General features: G+C 35.5%; 1 protein-coding gene across 1 annotated transcript; it reads right to left on the bottom strand.

Annotated features, from left to right (window-relative positions):
- Positions 1–11,016: 11,016 nt before the first annotated feature.
- On the bottom strand, positions 11,017–12,237 carry LOC149379923 (uncharacterized). Its single transcript, XM_089604078.1, has 3 exons — positions 11,865–12,237; positions 11,326–11,768; positions 11,017–11,229 (listed from the first exon to the last, which is right to left on the bottom strand). Exons 1-3 carry the CDS (start codon positions 12,235–12,237, stop codon positions 11,017–11,019), a joined length of 1,029 nt encoding a protein of 342 aa, XP_089460204.1.
- Positions 12,238–16,499: the final 4,262 nt, after the last annotated feature.

The following is a 16,499-nucleotide window of genomic DNA, read 5'->3' as shown; positions in this document are numbered from 1 at the left end:
ATATATATATATATTTTTTTTTTGTAATAAAAAACTTGAAACTCTAGACGTGCTATTCATGTGATTACTTTTAAAAAAACACAACCTTAGACAATTTCCACTATATTTAATAATGTATATGTAAGAAAAATTTAGCTATATAGCTTTTTAGAGACGTTGAAATTGTATATTAGTCAACATTAGATTAAAGACTGGAAATTAGCCACTCTTATTATTAACTGATTAAAAGAGACAGAAATGGCCTATAACCAATTTTATCAAAAATTAATTTATTAGAATTTGACTTTATTTCCTAATTTTCTCCTTTTCTCTCCCATGCGCTCTCTATTTTGTTCCTTAATTCATAACCACCTAATTGTTTTATAAAACTCTTAATATTAGCTCTATTTGTTTGTTCATACTTCATAACGATTAATAGTATTTTACAAAAATCACGTGGTTATAATAAACTTTTTTTTTAACTTGTTTATAAAGATTTATAGTATTTTATCGCACTCAATTTTTTTGTATTAAATGGATAGAGGATCGAAAACTTGCTCATAAATAATTGGAGAACGTACATACATAAAGTGTTTATGATGATTAATATTAGCTAAAGTGTTAGACAAAAAAGTACAAATAATCAACAAAAATTATTAGAGACTTATTTCAATCTTATCATACAGAAAGAGACTGCAATAAGGTTAGAAATTAACATTACGGAGATGTATATCTGCAAAGCTTCGATCATGTAAGCAATAACCATCACCAATGGCTACACAAATATTTTGTTTTGAAATTAATATGATTAAAAATGATATATCACACAAAATAATTGGCTCGTCACTTTTCAACTGATTATTTGATGCTCCAAATGCTCAATATATATATATATATATATATATATATATATATATTAGATATAGAATATGTATTATATAAAATGTTTCGATGAAATAATAGATTATTCTATTGACGTAGAGATTTTCTCCGACCAAATAAGTTAGTTGTCTCGGGAAAGAATTAAAGTAGTCAAAATTATGAGTCGCTCAAATAGTCAGCTCATAACTTGTATCAACTTAACTCCCGAAAAATAAATAAAAAATTAGATGCATAAGACAAAAACACTCAAACTCGATAAAACAAGAGTGTCTCTCCAAAGCTTGTAGCATCGTCTAATTTGCACCAGACTTTACAAAGTGGATAGACAACTTCACATCCAAACTCCGCGATAAACCAAGACATAGAGCAATATTCTCAATTTTTTTTAGTTGTGAAATTGCCTCGAAGGTTGTGGTGAGACTGCCTAGATAAACTTGAAAGAATTTAGGGAGCGGTCCTGTCTAAGAACAAGACCGCCATACCCGAGCACAAAACTAATTTTGTTGTCCTCCATACAAAAAAAAGATGTATTGAAGGATAAACCAAGAAATACAAAGAAAGAAAAAATAAAAGCGATTCCCACCAAAAAGATGTTCTTGATCTTTTGACAAAATACATTACCGAAAAAGATTGCTGTTTGACTATTTTAGCCAAAACATTTGGGAGAAGAATTTTACACATTTTGGAATAGTTGTATAACAACAATTATTAATAATATAATATCACGAAGCGAAAATGATATATATTTTTTTTTTTATTTCGTTCATAATATGAACCTCGTCCAATTAGAAGTTAAAACCTAAGAAAATATTCGAAACCGTTACAAGTCCTCACAACAGTCCACTCTGCCAAACACTTCAAAAGAAAAAAAAAAAAAGAAAAAAAGATACACGTTGGTTTCGTGATAGTAACCGCAACAAACACACGAAGACGTACATGCCATAACTATAACCGCCTGAAACAAACATAAAACAAGTAAAAGATTCAAAACCCAAATGCAAACCAGAAGAAGAGAAGAAAAAGATGAGCACCACAAAAATGACAAAACGATACGCAAAGTTCCGAAAGAACGTAAACGAATTGATGCACAAACTCACAACCCTAATCTCCTTCCCAGAAGAAACCCCAGTCCCGAAGCCACTCATCGACGAGTTTAAGCAACAGTGCAGTTTCGCCAGAAACCTCCTCTCCGCCGAGCTAGCCTCCGCCGGCGCCGAAATTCCTCGCCACCTCAGACGCATCACTTACCGTCTGAAATGCATCGACGAGATCTTCCGCGACTGGTCCGCCGGATTCCAGTTCCCGGAACACGACGATCGCCGCCGTTTCCTCGCCGCTGATTCGGAGTGCTCGTGCACCGACGAAGACGGCGGCGAAATCGACGGCGGAGATCGGCCGGAGACTGAGGGCCTTGCGATCGTGGCTTATGACGGTAAATCAGGTGCGGAGATTGAGGCTGAGCGTGACCAGTTTAAAGAGTGTTTGGTTACGGAGATTGAAGATGAATCGGAGGAGAAATTGCTATCCCCGGGTGGGGTTAGAGGAAAGAGGAGTGTTTGGGTGTTTGGGTTGGTGTTTTTAGTCGTAGTTTGTTTTGTGGTTCTTGTCGTTTTTTGCTTTGGTTGCTATGTCGATCGTTATCATGGAGACTACAGTTACAACGTTCTTACTCCCACTTAGTAACTAACATGTCTTTTTTTATTATTTATATATTTTGTACGTAGCATGTGTATTTGCTTCTCTTTATATTTCTCATTCTTTGCGAATTTGAATCTCTGATGAATGTTTTTTTTTTTTGAAAAATAGAAATCTATTATTAATCACAAACATTCTTGATTAATTACAGACTCTATCGAAGGAGGAAAATCCTCCAACCAAACGAGTTTATCGTCTATAGAAAGAGCGTAAGTTGCTAACCCATGGGCTGCCATGTTGGCTTCCCTATAGATGTGAGACAACTTTACTCCTGGAAAGTTAGACAATAAACTAGATACATCAGACAAAATGGAACCAAACTCATTCTTGAAAGAAGATTTCCTCTCCAAAGCTTGCACCACCGTCTTAGCATCTGACTCCACAAAGTGGATAGGCAGAAACACTTCCAAAGCCCAAGATAAGCCGTAGCGGAGAGCGAGAGCTTCAGCTTCTTTGACCGTGAATTTGCCTGGGAGATTTTGAGCCAATGCAGCCATGACTAGTCCAGAAGAGTTGCGAATAATAGCTCCAACTCCAACAAAGTTAGAAGACTTTGGAATTGAGGCATCGACGTTGAGCTTGTAGAGATCGCAGCTTGGGGGTACCCATCTTGCTTGGGAGCGGTCCTGTTTGGGGTCAGGATCGCTCGGCAAGCTAACAGAAGATGAGCGTTTGGACTGGGCAGACTGAAATTCAAGAAGAAAATTTGACGTCCACGAAGTAATCTGGTAAGGGTCCTTCTTAATGTTTTCAAAGATCCGTTTATTTCTTGCAGTCCAAATAGACCAGGAAATGCAAAGGAATAAAGAGAAGTCTTTTTTATTAAGAGAAGAGTGGACCGAGTGTATGATGTCATCAAAATTAAGATTATAAAGCGACTTGAAACTTAGCTTAATGGTAGAGGTCCTCCAAATTTCTTTTGCGAATTTGCAGTGAATGAGGATGTGGCCTACTGTTTCCCAGGGTCCAGAGCATATATTGCATTTTGGTGATTGGATGATCTTGCGTCTGTAAAGTCCACTGGCAGTTGGTATGGCATTATAATATGCTCGCCAAATGAAAGATTTCACCTTATTGGGAACTGTTTTAGTAATACATAAAGAAAGAGAAAATTGTTTATTAATACTCGACACAGACTGACTTCCATATGTATTAGCTAACAACTGAAAAAAATTTAAATTTTATTGGGAAGAGATAAATATAGGAACAACTATACTAGAATGCTAAGGATGAACAGATACTAAAAACTTTTTTGTCCTTGTTTCTTAAAAATTTGTAGTAGATTCATTTTTAAAAAATATAATAAAATATATGAATTTATCAAAATCGATGCATAATCATTGAATATTTAGATTTGAAGTACCTTGAGTATGCCATAATGTTCTCCACCATAACTGAGTTGAGGAGGGGTCCGATGTGGATGCCTCTTGAGGCCGAAGACTGGCTAATTTGTAACCTGATTTAACTTGGTAGTTTCCGTCAACCGTGTAGTGCCAAATTAATTGGTCACTATTATCCCTTAGACTTAAAGGAATAGCTTGAATTCGTTGGACGTCTAACTCACTAAATAGATGATGAAGCATAGGCGTATTCCAATCTTTATTATCCAAACGTAAGTGGGATACACATAGATTTGACCCTTCAGGTATACAGCTAATGGGTCTGAATGTAGGTGAGGTTGGTATCCATGGATCTGTTACAATATTGATACGCATACCATTTCCTATCTTCCATCGGAGACCTTTCTGTAGTAATTCATTTCCCCACATGATGCCACGCCAAACTATGGAAGGGTGGTGTCCAATTGATGCTGATTTGAGGTTGGTATATGGGAAGTACCTGGATTTGAAGATTTTTGCGAGGAGTGATTGGGGATTGTCCAGAATTCTCCAAGCTTGTTTAGCCAGTAAAGCTTGGTTGAAATCTTCAAAGGAACGAAAACCTAATCCACCATCCATCTTTGATCGGCATATGGATTTCCAATTTTTCCAGTGTACTTTATTTCCTTTGGATGTAAAGCCCCAATAAAACTTAGCCATTGCTGATTCAATGTCGGAGCATATAGACTCTGGTAGTTTGAAGCAACTCATGTAGTAGATGGGGATTGATTGGATCACTGCTTTTAGCAAAATTTCTTTCCCTGTAAGTTATATTGATACAGTTAACAAGATTAGAACCATAACATAAATGTATGTAAATATAGATTCAACAAATGCAATATGCAAGAGTAGTGCCCAATTAGAATTTAATCGGCATTTTGTGACATTTATAATGATTTGGTTGATGTTTATTTGGATAGGGAATTACCAATCAATAAAGAATTTTTACTGGCAGTTAATTTAACAGTACCTTTGATATCCTAATATTTAAGCGTACATCCTGACTCCTGACATCATTTTATGTAGGAACACAATAGCTTTACTCAAAACAGTCCGACAAAACCTAACAATATTTCGAAACTATATTATCTCGATTAAACATGTATAGCTTTCACTGATTTTTCATATTTTTTACAAGACATTTTTATATTCCTCTTACATGATTCTGCGAAAAAAACTCTGAAAGTTAATCAAATTAACTACTTTCCGACCAACATTTACTAGTACACGTAAGCCTATAAAAATCTTCCATATCTCTGTATTTGGATAAAGGGACAAGTGTATTTTTTACAAACAGAAGAGAAAGTTACCAAGTAGCAACAATAAATAATTCTAAATTGATCAGAGCTTGATATCAGACACTTACTAATTTATGACGAAAGAGAGCAATATACTCATATACAATTTTGTTACTGTTGAGTCTTCATATAGAAACTTAATCACAACCGAGCTTAACAGGATAATGCAATGGGTAATATTTTATTTATTTACAAAGAGAAGGTAAAAACTTCAGTTAACTTGGTGAGTTTTCAGCAATGTACAGAGAAGAAGAAGTATAGAAAAGGAGAGATAACTTTGCAGTAATAAAGAGTATATAAGTAGATGGTACCTGCACGGGAGAAAAGCTTTGATTCCCAAGATGATAGTCTATTCCAAATCTTTTCCTTTAATTCAGCAAAAATAATTTTTTTGTCTTTTCCGGAGTAAGATGGCAGTCCCAAGTATTTTTCATGGCATTCTCCAATCGTCATATGCAAGATTTCGGCGAAATAATCTTGTATTGACTGAGCAGTATTTTGTGAAAAGGATAGATGTGATTTTTGGTAGTTTATGTGTTGTCCAGAACCAGCACTATACTGTTTTAGTATGTCTCTGATTGTGTCGCAATTTTTTGTTGTAGCTTCACAAAAAATTAGACAGTCATCGGCAAAAAGAAGGTGAGATATCTTCGGGGCTGATCTCGCAATTTTGATCCCTGTCAAATCGGAACTTCTTTCCGCTCGATGTATGAGAGATGATAATCCTTCAGAGCAGATGAGGAAAAGATAAGGGGATAGTGGACATCCTTGGCGTATCCCTTGAGTCGGAATTACATTTCCTGTGGGGTGACCATTGATAAGAAAAGAGAATGATACTGTGGTGATGCATCGCATGATAAGGCTAACCCACTGACTGTCAAAACCCATTTTGAGCATCACCCGTTCGATGAAAATCCACTCGACACGATCGAAAGCTTTACTCATATCTAGTTTGATGGCTGTATGTCCTATTTTACCAGAGCGTCTATTCTTTATACTGTGGATAGTTTCGAATGCAATGAGTACATTATCGGTGATTAATCTGTTTCGGAGGAAGGCGCTTTGATTTTCTGAAATAGCAAAAGGTAGCGCTTCTTTGAGTCTCGATGATAAGACTTTAGCTACTATTTATAAAGGACATTACATAAGGAGATGGGTCTATAATCGCTAATGGTGTTAGGAGAATTGACTTTGGGAATAAGGGTGATAAGGGTTGTGTTTATGTTTTCAAAATCTCCTATGCCCTGAAGTAAGTCTAGGACAGCAGCTGATACAGATGAACCGATAATGTGCCAGTATCGTTGATAAAACATGGCTGGAAGACCATCAATACCTGGGCATTTGTCTGCTGACATAGATTTCACTGCCTGTGCAATTTCCTCTATGGTGAACGGATGCAACAAAGATCTGTTAATATCCTCTGTAATTGTCATGGGGATCGCTCTTAGGATGATATCTATATCTGCAATTGATGGGTGGCTGGTCGAGAATAAATCAGAGAAAAAATTCTGGATAGTATTAAGGATTTCGACGTCAGAAGTGGCTTCATTACCCAATGGCGTTAGTAGCTTCTTGATTGTATTCATCTTTTTCTGCTGACAAGCTTTTTTATGGAAAAATTTTGTATTTTGATCACCCTCTTGTAGCCATGAAACCCTAGAACGTTGTTTCCAATAGATTTCTTCTTGTAACAGAAGGCTGTCTAGAATTTTTTCCTGGCTATATAATTCTTCATTGAAGATATTTGTTACCTCGTCAGAGACCGTTAGCTCACGAATAGAAGCTTGAATTTCTTTCACTTTCTTATGGAAACCTCCGAAATTTGTACGATGCCATGCTTGCAGATGAGATTGACAGTTTTTCATGTTGTTGAGGATTTGTGGTAAGGCTGGATTGTTGGTATCATAAAACCATACGTCTTTTATAATATTATTGCATTCTTCATGGTTTAGCCAGAAAGCTTCGAAACGAAATCTGAAAAATATTGGACATGCTTGTTAGATGAGGAGATGGAGATTAAGAATGTAACAAAATAATAATATAAGAGTAAGATATATGGTTCAAAAATGCCGTAATTTTATATTATGGCCAGTGGCATAGAAAACCTTAATTCCACACAAACATTCCCAATCCTGTTATAATACCATTCCTTGCATATTATTATTCCTACCATTTTTTGGTTATTTGTATTACTGATGCATAAGCCCTTCTAGTTAGTAGACAATTTGAGAGTTTTGGTAAAAAAATAATATTAAAGCAGGCCGTTGGAAGAAAATGATTCTTAATAGATAGAGAATAACCTGGAGTATTTTTTCCGAGAATTGACAATTGGGGAGTGTAAACCCAATGGAAGTAGTTGCAGAACTCGATGATCGGATGTGAAGAAGTCAAGGTGATTTAGCCGTACATCAGGGAATTTCTCTAGCCAGATCGGATTGACGAGACACCAGTCTAGTCTTTCTTTGATGGAGTCCGCTGAGAGCCGGTTTTTATACCAAGTGAATCTATCTCCAGTGAATTGAAGAGGAGATAAATTTAGAGAATCTAGGCAATCTCGAAAAGATGACATGAAACGTTCTTGGCGTATCGCACCTCTTGATATATCTTCACTCGTGAGGATTTCATTTAAGTCGCCAATGACAATCCAGGGAGAGTCATACACAATAGAAGATAATCTTTCTAGGAGTGACCATGTATAATGTTTATTCTCTGTTTCAGGGAGGCCGTAGACAAAAGATATATGGGTTATTTCATTAGACGACATGGCTATTGTGGCATGAATATGATTGAGAGAGGTGTCATGAACTAATAGATTTTGGGATCCTAACCAAAGGAGCATCAAACCTCCTCCTGATGTCACTCGTGGGACTTCAACGCCCTTACTTAGGGATAGGTTCTGGCTAATCTTTGGTAAGGAGTTTTCTGGGAGTCTGGTTTCCATAAGGAAGAAAATATCTGGTCTATGTTGTTGATTTAGTAGGTTGAGGTGTCTGATCTTACCGGAACTACCAAGTCCTCTAGCATTCCAGCTAATGATATTCATAACGGGAAATTTGGAAATCTGTAGGAAGGTAACAGTAAATAAGGAGTTCTTTAAATACAAGTAAATAGAAAAGGTTAAAAAATAATATATAATTCTATTTACCGATTGTTTGTAGCTATAATTCAGGAACCAGAATGAATAAAATGGACTAGCAATTGGTAGAGAGCTTCTGCAAAAGAAAGTAAAGGTAATTGGATATTAATACTAAATTAGTGGTTAAGAAGGTGAGATATCTATAAGGATATGTATGATAATCAGATCTTCTACTATGAGGGCATGTTGAATTTATATTATGTTTGACAGTAGAGAATTATGATATGAGAATGTAGGCGAAGAAGAATATGAGCAAGTCTAGTATATTTGATTGGCTGGAGAATGCTTTTATATTTGATGGGAGTGTTTTAGATGATCAGGATATAAGATGAGTTTGAGAATATAAGGATTAAGCAGTGGCTTAGTTATGGTATCCTATGAGGTTATTAAATTTTAGTTTTAAAAAAGTGGGTTTTATTGTAGTAGAGGTTAATTTAAGGATTGGCAATCAGGTATACTGATACCTAGCGTTTACTTATAAAACAGTTTGATAAATTTTCTTATGCGCATATTATCAAAACACTTGTTGAACAGACTCATCATTGTATCTCTTTTGGCAAAAAAAACGTGAGAATAGTAAACTAAAATAAACAACAAGGAGTAGTAGAAAATATTGATAACTTATATAAACACTTACAGATGCGAATAACAACGAGTGGCATGAAGAAAGCGATGATTATGAAGGAGAGATCAACCAGTTTCAATCGGATTTTTAAATTACAGCTGTAAATGGTAGAAGTAAATTAGGAGTTCTCGTATGAATAAATAAATAGGAAAATAAAAAGTGTGATTATATAAGTCTGATTACCATAAGTTTATAGGGTTATTCCAGGAATCATTATGAATAGGTGATGATCAGCGAGAGGGTTAGAACATCTGCAAAAGAAAGTGAAGGCAATTGGAATTAGTGCTGAACTTATGGTTAGGATTTGGTATATCTGTGTATATATATATATATAAAGATATGTATATGTATATAACGATATGTATGTTTGATCTGGTTATTCTTACCTTGAGGGAATATGTGAACTATTGTTGGCTATAGAGTGCTATGGTATTTGAATATGGTTGGAGTAATGGTTATGAACAGATAGCTGCAATATTTTAGAGATGGCCAGAGAGTGCAATTGTATTTTTTAGTAGCGTTCGGATATGTTTTGGTATAAGAGTGAGCATGAAGTTTAAGGTTTAACAGTGGGCTTAGTTATGAAAGCCCATGAGATTGTTAAAATATAGTTTTTTAAAGTGGGTTTTATTGTGGTAAAAGGTTATTTATTATTTAAGGATTGGCATCAAGTTGTAGAGTTTATTTTAATTATTCGGGTAGATGTATTGGTTGGTTTATCAAAAATTTGATTAATAATAGTCATCACAGTTCTAATTGGAATATTTTCAGTAAAGATTGAATCAAAGTGTGTTATAATAAAACAGTTAGTTGAATTATCCTTTTGCGCATATTATCAAACACTTGGTGTGTCCAGTACATGGTATCTCAAAAGCTGGAAGCAAAACAGAGGAAAAAAACCTGTGGATAATAACCCAGAGGATAACATCCAAAACGACAAGGAGGGGAAGAAAGAATTGATAAAAAAACTCACAAAGTACGAGCGACGGCGAGACATGAAGGAGATGAGCATGACGACGATCGGTGTTTAGACATTTCCTTTCAGATTTTTCAAGAACTTGGCAACGAGTTTGCCATACTGAGAGTGTACATTCAACCATACCTTCATTTAGCATAGCTTTCACATCTCTATAATTACATATGAGAATATATCAACACAGGTTCTCTGCCATGGTAATCTTGTTTCGTATGTGAATATAAATTGATAGAATTAAAGCTGATATTTAATATTGTACTTCAAATTCAAACATTAGTAGTGGTAGTTTATGTGAAGACAAAAGATGAGGAGGGAATGAAATTAAATAACCAGAGGGAGAAAGAGAAAAAGAACCTATTAACGAATCTTTATTTTATTGCTTTCTATATAATTTGCATATAATGAAACCGAAAGAGCTAAGTTCGCATAATGATAATGTTCCCAAAAACAAAATATAAGACCGGTGGTGAAGTTTGAGAAAATATACAAAAAGTCCAACAACAATCCAAAGAGATTTCCAAATTCTGTAGTATTAAACTCAAAAGTAGAAATAAAGAAACCAAGCATCAAAATTAAGGTTTATTATAAAATGCCTTAAATCAGGTTGTATTATTAACGAGGGGGTGGATACAAGGGAGGAGTTTATTTGTAATATAATATTTTTGAAGAAGTTAGATGTATCTGTGAGTTGAAAGTATTTCAAAAATCGGGAGAGGGAGATGATATTTGTTCATGAGATATATTTTTACCAGATTATAAGTATTGCTAATTCTAGTATTTTCAGAGTGAGGGGAGTGAACTGACAATACTGACATTTAAAGCATATCGTTAAAACAAATACACATGTATTTACAGAATAAAGCATAGAATTACAGGAGCTGACTGCATGAATCCAGATACATTGATTGGAAACAAGGAGAGGTCTAGGCAGTACAAATGATTTTGGTAATAAAAGACAGAAAGAAAAAAGATGCAAGAATATAACAATCAAAGAGAACATAGATGCGATTTTTGTGAAATTCTAAAGATCAGGATTACAATCTTGGTTAATTGTCTGATCCCATAGAAGCAGTGGAATTGGCTGATTGTTTTGTCGATTTCTTGCTTGGAATTGATGGGTCTTTGCGTAGATATTCGAGGTCGTCTATTTTCCCTGAGTCAACCGTATTTTTTAAAGCATTTTGCTCTAAGGTTGCTTTTCCTTTCCTGGTGTAGCTAGCCGAGTCCTCAAGGATATGAGTTCCATCTGTGATATTTTTCTGTGATGCAATTAAGAGCAAGAAGTTAAACAGTGAAGTGAAGCCACATCAGGAAAATATAGGTTTATATGGGAAATAAGATTATTAAATAAGTACCTCGGATATATCCAGTGCCTTGGTATTATGATTTGCAGCCGGGGATTTAGAAAGCCTTGCAGGATTCACATGTGATGCGTTTGTAGGAGTAGACAGACTGTGGGAGTGGTTTAAGTTTGAGGATGTATTGCCAAATATGGTAAGAAAATGTTGCTTGAGGGGATCCTCAGACGTGTCAGATGGAGGTATAATAATGTTATTGGTAATTGGTAGATCGTGTGATTTCCATCGTTGAATAAAAGGATACGGGGTAGAAGTAGATGAGGTTGGATTGCTAAAGAGAGGGCGTTTTGAACCGATAGAGGAATTTGGTGGGTAGAAAGGTAGATGTTTGCGTAACGATTCTCTGGTAGCTTTAAGCCAGAAGCCAAAAGGCAGGGTTAATTCAGTAGGATCATTTTCTTGATAATCCATATAGTCTGAGCATTTAGAGAGTATATGATCTAATTTTCCACAAAAGAAACAGAAATCTGGAAGTTGCTCATAACGGAAATCAATCCACAGTTCTTGTTTTGATTGTTCGAGAGTGATGGTCATACCTCTTTGGATAGGGTGACGAGTGTCTAGTAGAACTCTGACACGTAGGAAGGCACTTCCGAAGTGTAGGGAGTTGGGATCGAGGTCAAGAAATCCACCCAATTGATTAGCTATATAGCGAGCAACTGGAATAGTTCTGCTACCGAGCGGCAGGTTGTAAAGTTGGACCCAAAATGGAGAGTAGATGTATTCTTCCTTAGGCCGTGGAGTGATATTTGCAGGGACATCTATGATGAGCAAACTTTTGTCAAAATGCCAGGGCGTTCCGCGTAGAACCTTTTTCAAGTCTGCATCTTTTTCAAATTGGAACCAGAATATGTTATTTCCAAGAGGTTGAATGGAGAAATTTTCTCGCAGATTCCACGCCTTCAACATTGCATCAAAGAGTCTATCAATTATGATTTTTTTCTGGGCTAAAATATATACGACTATTGCATTGGCTAATAGAACATGATTATCTTGATTCTCTGGGATAATGTGTTTATGCTTTTCTTTATGGGAGAGAGAATCTGTTTGGCTGAGAGTATTTGAAGGAGGCAACATGTTGGAAAGGTTGGATGATAGAGAAGGTTTTAAGTTTTTTAGGTTTTTAAATAGATCAGTACGATTATTTATATGTAAAAAACCTGTAGGGTTGCTATCAGAAGTTATTTTCCATGGGTTCATAACCAATCACGATCTTGAAAAAACTGCTATCAGGTAATTATGTAACTGCTAGTTTTTAAATTTTTATTTATTTATTATTTAAAAATGACTAAGTTAATTGAAAACGTAAACTGCATAATTTTTATAGAAAGTGGGAGAAACTTTAGTGACTTTTGGAGTGAGTTTTATTTGAGACGGTTACAAAAGAACCGAAAACCACCACAGGGGGGACAAAAGCGGTTACATTGAACCGATAAAATAAGAAAATCATATGCCATAATTTATTTTTGAATTATATAGGTAAGAAACGAAGGAACTTAGCTGACAATAATAAACTTAAGGAAGCAGAATTACAAAATTTCAGAGTAGATTTAAGAAAGAAGAGAAAACAAGAACAACAAATGTATTGGCAAAGATTTAACTACGAAAGTTGTAAAGATATATTTTCGAAGAAGGAGAGAAAGTATATGGTTCAAACAGGACCAAACAAGAACAAACATAATGAGATGCTGTATCAAAACAGATGAGTTTCTATGGTAAACCTCGATAGAGGAAGAGAAGAAAGAAGAAAAAAACAGCAAGAGTCAGTTGATTATAGGTTAAAGTATTTTAAAGTATCTAAGAAAAAAGGAATGATAAAACCATAAAAACGGATGAACTTTGTTCTGAGGAAAGTGTAAGGAGCAATCTTGAAAAAAACTGATGATCAGAAGAGGGAAGGAAGCAAAAGGACAAAAAACGTTTGTTCTTTGAAGGAATTAAGATAAAAAAACTCGCAAACACATTGACCATTATGTTTTCAGCAAAAAAACACCCTTGAGCGAAAACAATCGATCATCAAAACATACAGATAAACTAAATTAAGCAGATTCTAAGAGAAAAAACTTGCACGTTCTTTGCCAGTAAAAAACAAAAAGTGGCTGATCAAGAGATAATATCTAAACCCAAAGAAGTTCTACGCGAAGGGAAAAACAAACAAAAAATAAAAGAAATTATACAAAGTAAAATTAATATGATTGGAAGAACAAAAACATAAAATCTCCCGACACATCATTCAAGACACCAAAAACCAAAAAATTGTATTCAAACCCAAACAAGGAGACCCAAATTTTTTCCTTTTTTTTTTTTTAAAAAGGAACAAGATTCCAAAAGTCAAGAACCAGAAAACTCAAACAAAAAACAAAAATAGACCCCTAAGCGAAGACATCGCAAACTAAAAAACCAAAAACGGTGACCATAATAAAAACGTAATGAAAGAGAAACTCATACATACCTTGGGCCCGAGATCCAAAGAGTAATCGAATTTCCAAACCCGGTAAAAAAGGAAACGAAGGCGATTGACTCTGCGTGAGTGGATTCAATCACCGGGGCGGCGAATCGGAGACCATGATACAAGTGAATCCAACTAGGAATTCAATAACAGATGAGCGGATCCGATGAAGGAAACTTTGTTCATCATTCCTATCTTTATCCCATTCTCCGCCAATATTTATTTGAGTGTCGTCGTTTTTGCTGATGCTGTTGGAATCATATTCTTCACTTTCGCTTGAAAGTGCATAGATCCAATCAACAATCTCTGATGAATGTATGAACATAAAAAGGCATAAATTAATCATGTCATCGGTATTGGTTTATAAGCAATTAAATAAAATCTGTTAATTGATTCTGCTTTGCTGTGAACCGGAAATATTTGATGTTAGTGGATCATAGTCTCTCTCTCTCTCTCACGGTCACTATAAGCAATTATATGAAGTTTATATATTTATTTTTTTAATCAATGTATGAAGATTTATATGTAACGTACCTACTTGTGATATTGTCAAGGGGAAACTTGATAAACCAAGCTTGGTGTAGCAGCTGATTTGAAAACCAAACCATGTTTTGGATCCTTTAGGGAAACCAAACATTTGACCATGTGTATTGTCCAAATTACCCTTAAATTAAAATTCTTTTCAAAATCAAACCTTTCTCTCCACTCTCATTCCCTTCACGCTTGTTTTTTCAATTCAAAAAAAAAAAAAAGGCTCAGACCCTCATCCTTCTCCGGCAACCCAGGCCTCTGCGGCGAGCTCCTCAACAACCCCTGCCCCGCCGCCTCCTCCTCGCCCTTCTTCGACGTCCCCGTGGCCCCCGCCAGCCCCCTCGCCGCCGCCGATTCCGAGGACACCGTGGTTCTTCCTCCGAACCCTCGGGCCGAGAACAACAACAAGACCGGGGTTGTGGTCGGGCTCGTCGTCACCGTCGTGATTCTCGCCGCCGTTGCCTTGCTCCTCTCCGTGGGCGTTCGGCGGCGAGGAGGACGACGAACGCGAAAGCGCCGAAGCTGGGATCTCCGGCGATTCTCTTTCCCGCCTAAACACCTTCGTGTATATATACAACTATACACACACAGACCGGAATAAATTTGCTAAACAGAGCTCTTTCATTATTTGGCCAGAGAGAGCAAGCCATGGACGAAAGTTTCGATGAGCAGAACAAGCTTCCAGAGCTGAAATTAGGTGAACAGCCGAAAAACCCTAGCTCTGTATTTCGATTGATTGAAATGATTTCGTGGTCAAAAGATCGGAGACTTAGGCGTGTTTTTTTTTATTTTTTTATTTATTTTATATTTGCAGATGCGAAGTAAGCGCATGGTTTTCTTTCGTTCTTCAAAAGACTGCCTCAGGTAGCTTTCTTATTTGCTAATCGCTTTGGCTCTTTGAATGCTGAGTTTTCGCATATAATCCTGGTTGTCAGTTTGAATGCTGAAATATGTTGGTTCTGATTGATTGATGAAGATACAGAAGAAAGTGAAATTGAGGGAGATGGCAAAAATGTTATGATAAAGAATTCATTTTCACTGAACTGTGTTCTTTTTTTTTCTTCCATTGAGAAGCTTTTGTAAACTCTTAATTTTCTTCCATTTATCTTTTTTTTTTGTATTTAGTTATTAATATGGAAATCTGGTCTAGGATCTCTTTGCTTACTTGAAAAATATAAGGAGATTAATTAGTAGAAAAGGATAATTTTTTATTTTTATTATTAGATTTATGAGAATGCTATCAGTGACAAATTATTGTTATCATAAAAAATTTCTTTGTTGTTTCTACTCTATTTCAGGACCCAAGGGCAATTCGGTGGCAGCCCCCAATGACGACGACGACGACTTCGTCAACCCTCCGGCGAAAGAATCTGTCCGCGTCTATGGTAAGTTCTCAATTTTCAAACTGTTTTGCCTATATTTCATGGTTTATGTGCTTTTTAATTATTTTATGTTGGATTGTGTAGTTTCGAAGAGAAAGAGCAAGCGGCCCATAAAGCATGATGATTACACTCCGATGAACACAGCCAAACTGAAAAGCCTGAAAAAGGGTGATGAAAATTACTTTGATAGTGTTGGAGACTAGTTTTTTGGATGAAAATTGGGTTTGTAATGTTTCTTGATAATTACTTTGGTAGTTTTGGAGACTAGTTTTTTGGATGATATTTTGGTTTGTAATGTATACATGAATAACCCGAAATGTCTGAAATCCTTGACAAAAAATAACTGAAATGTCTGAAATCCATTACAAAAATGAACTGAAATGTCTGAAATCAAGCACATAAACTAACTGAAAACTCTGAAATCAAACACATAAAATAACTGAAATGTCTGAAATCCATCACATAAACTAATTGAAAACTCTGAAATCCTTGACAAAAAATTACTGAAATGTCTGAAATCCATTACAAAAATGAACTGAAATGTCTGAAATCAAGCACATAAACTAACTGAAAACTCTGAAATCAAACTCATAAAATAACTGAAATGTCTGAAATCCATTACAAAAATACTATGAAATGTCTAAAATCAAGCACATAAACTAACTGAAAACTCTGAAATCAAACACATAAAATAACTGAAATGTCTGAAATCCATCACATAAACTAACTGAAAACTCTGAAATCAAACACATAAAATAACTGAAATGTCTGAAATTCATCACATAAACTAACTGAAAACTCTGAAATCC

The sequence above is a fragment of the Urtica dioica genome, chromosome 12 (assembly GCF_054948205.1).
Source record: "Urtica dioica subsp. dioica isolate 48M chromosome 12, U.dioica_male_clone48M_v1_H2, whole genome shotgun sequence".
NCBI classification, from domain to species: Eukaryota; Viridiplantae; Streptophyta; class Magnoliopsida; order Rosales; family Urticaceae; genus Urtica; species Urtica dioica.
Note: the sequence above shows the minus strand (reverse complement) of the source record. Positions and strands in the feature narration are given on the sequence as shown.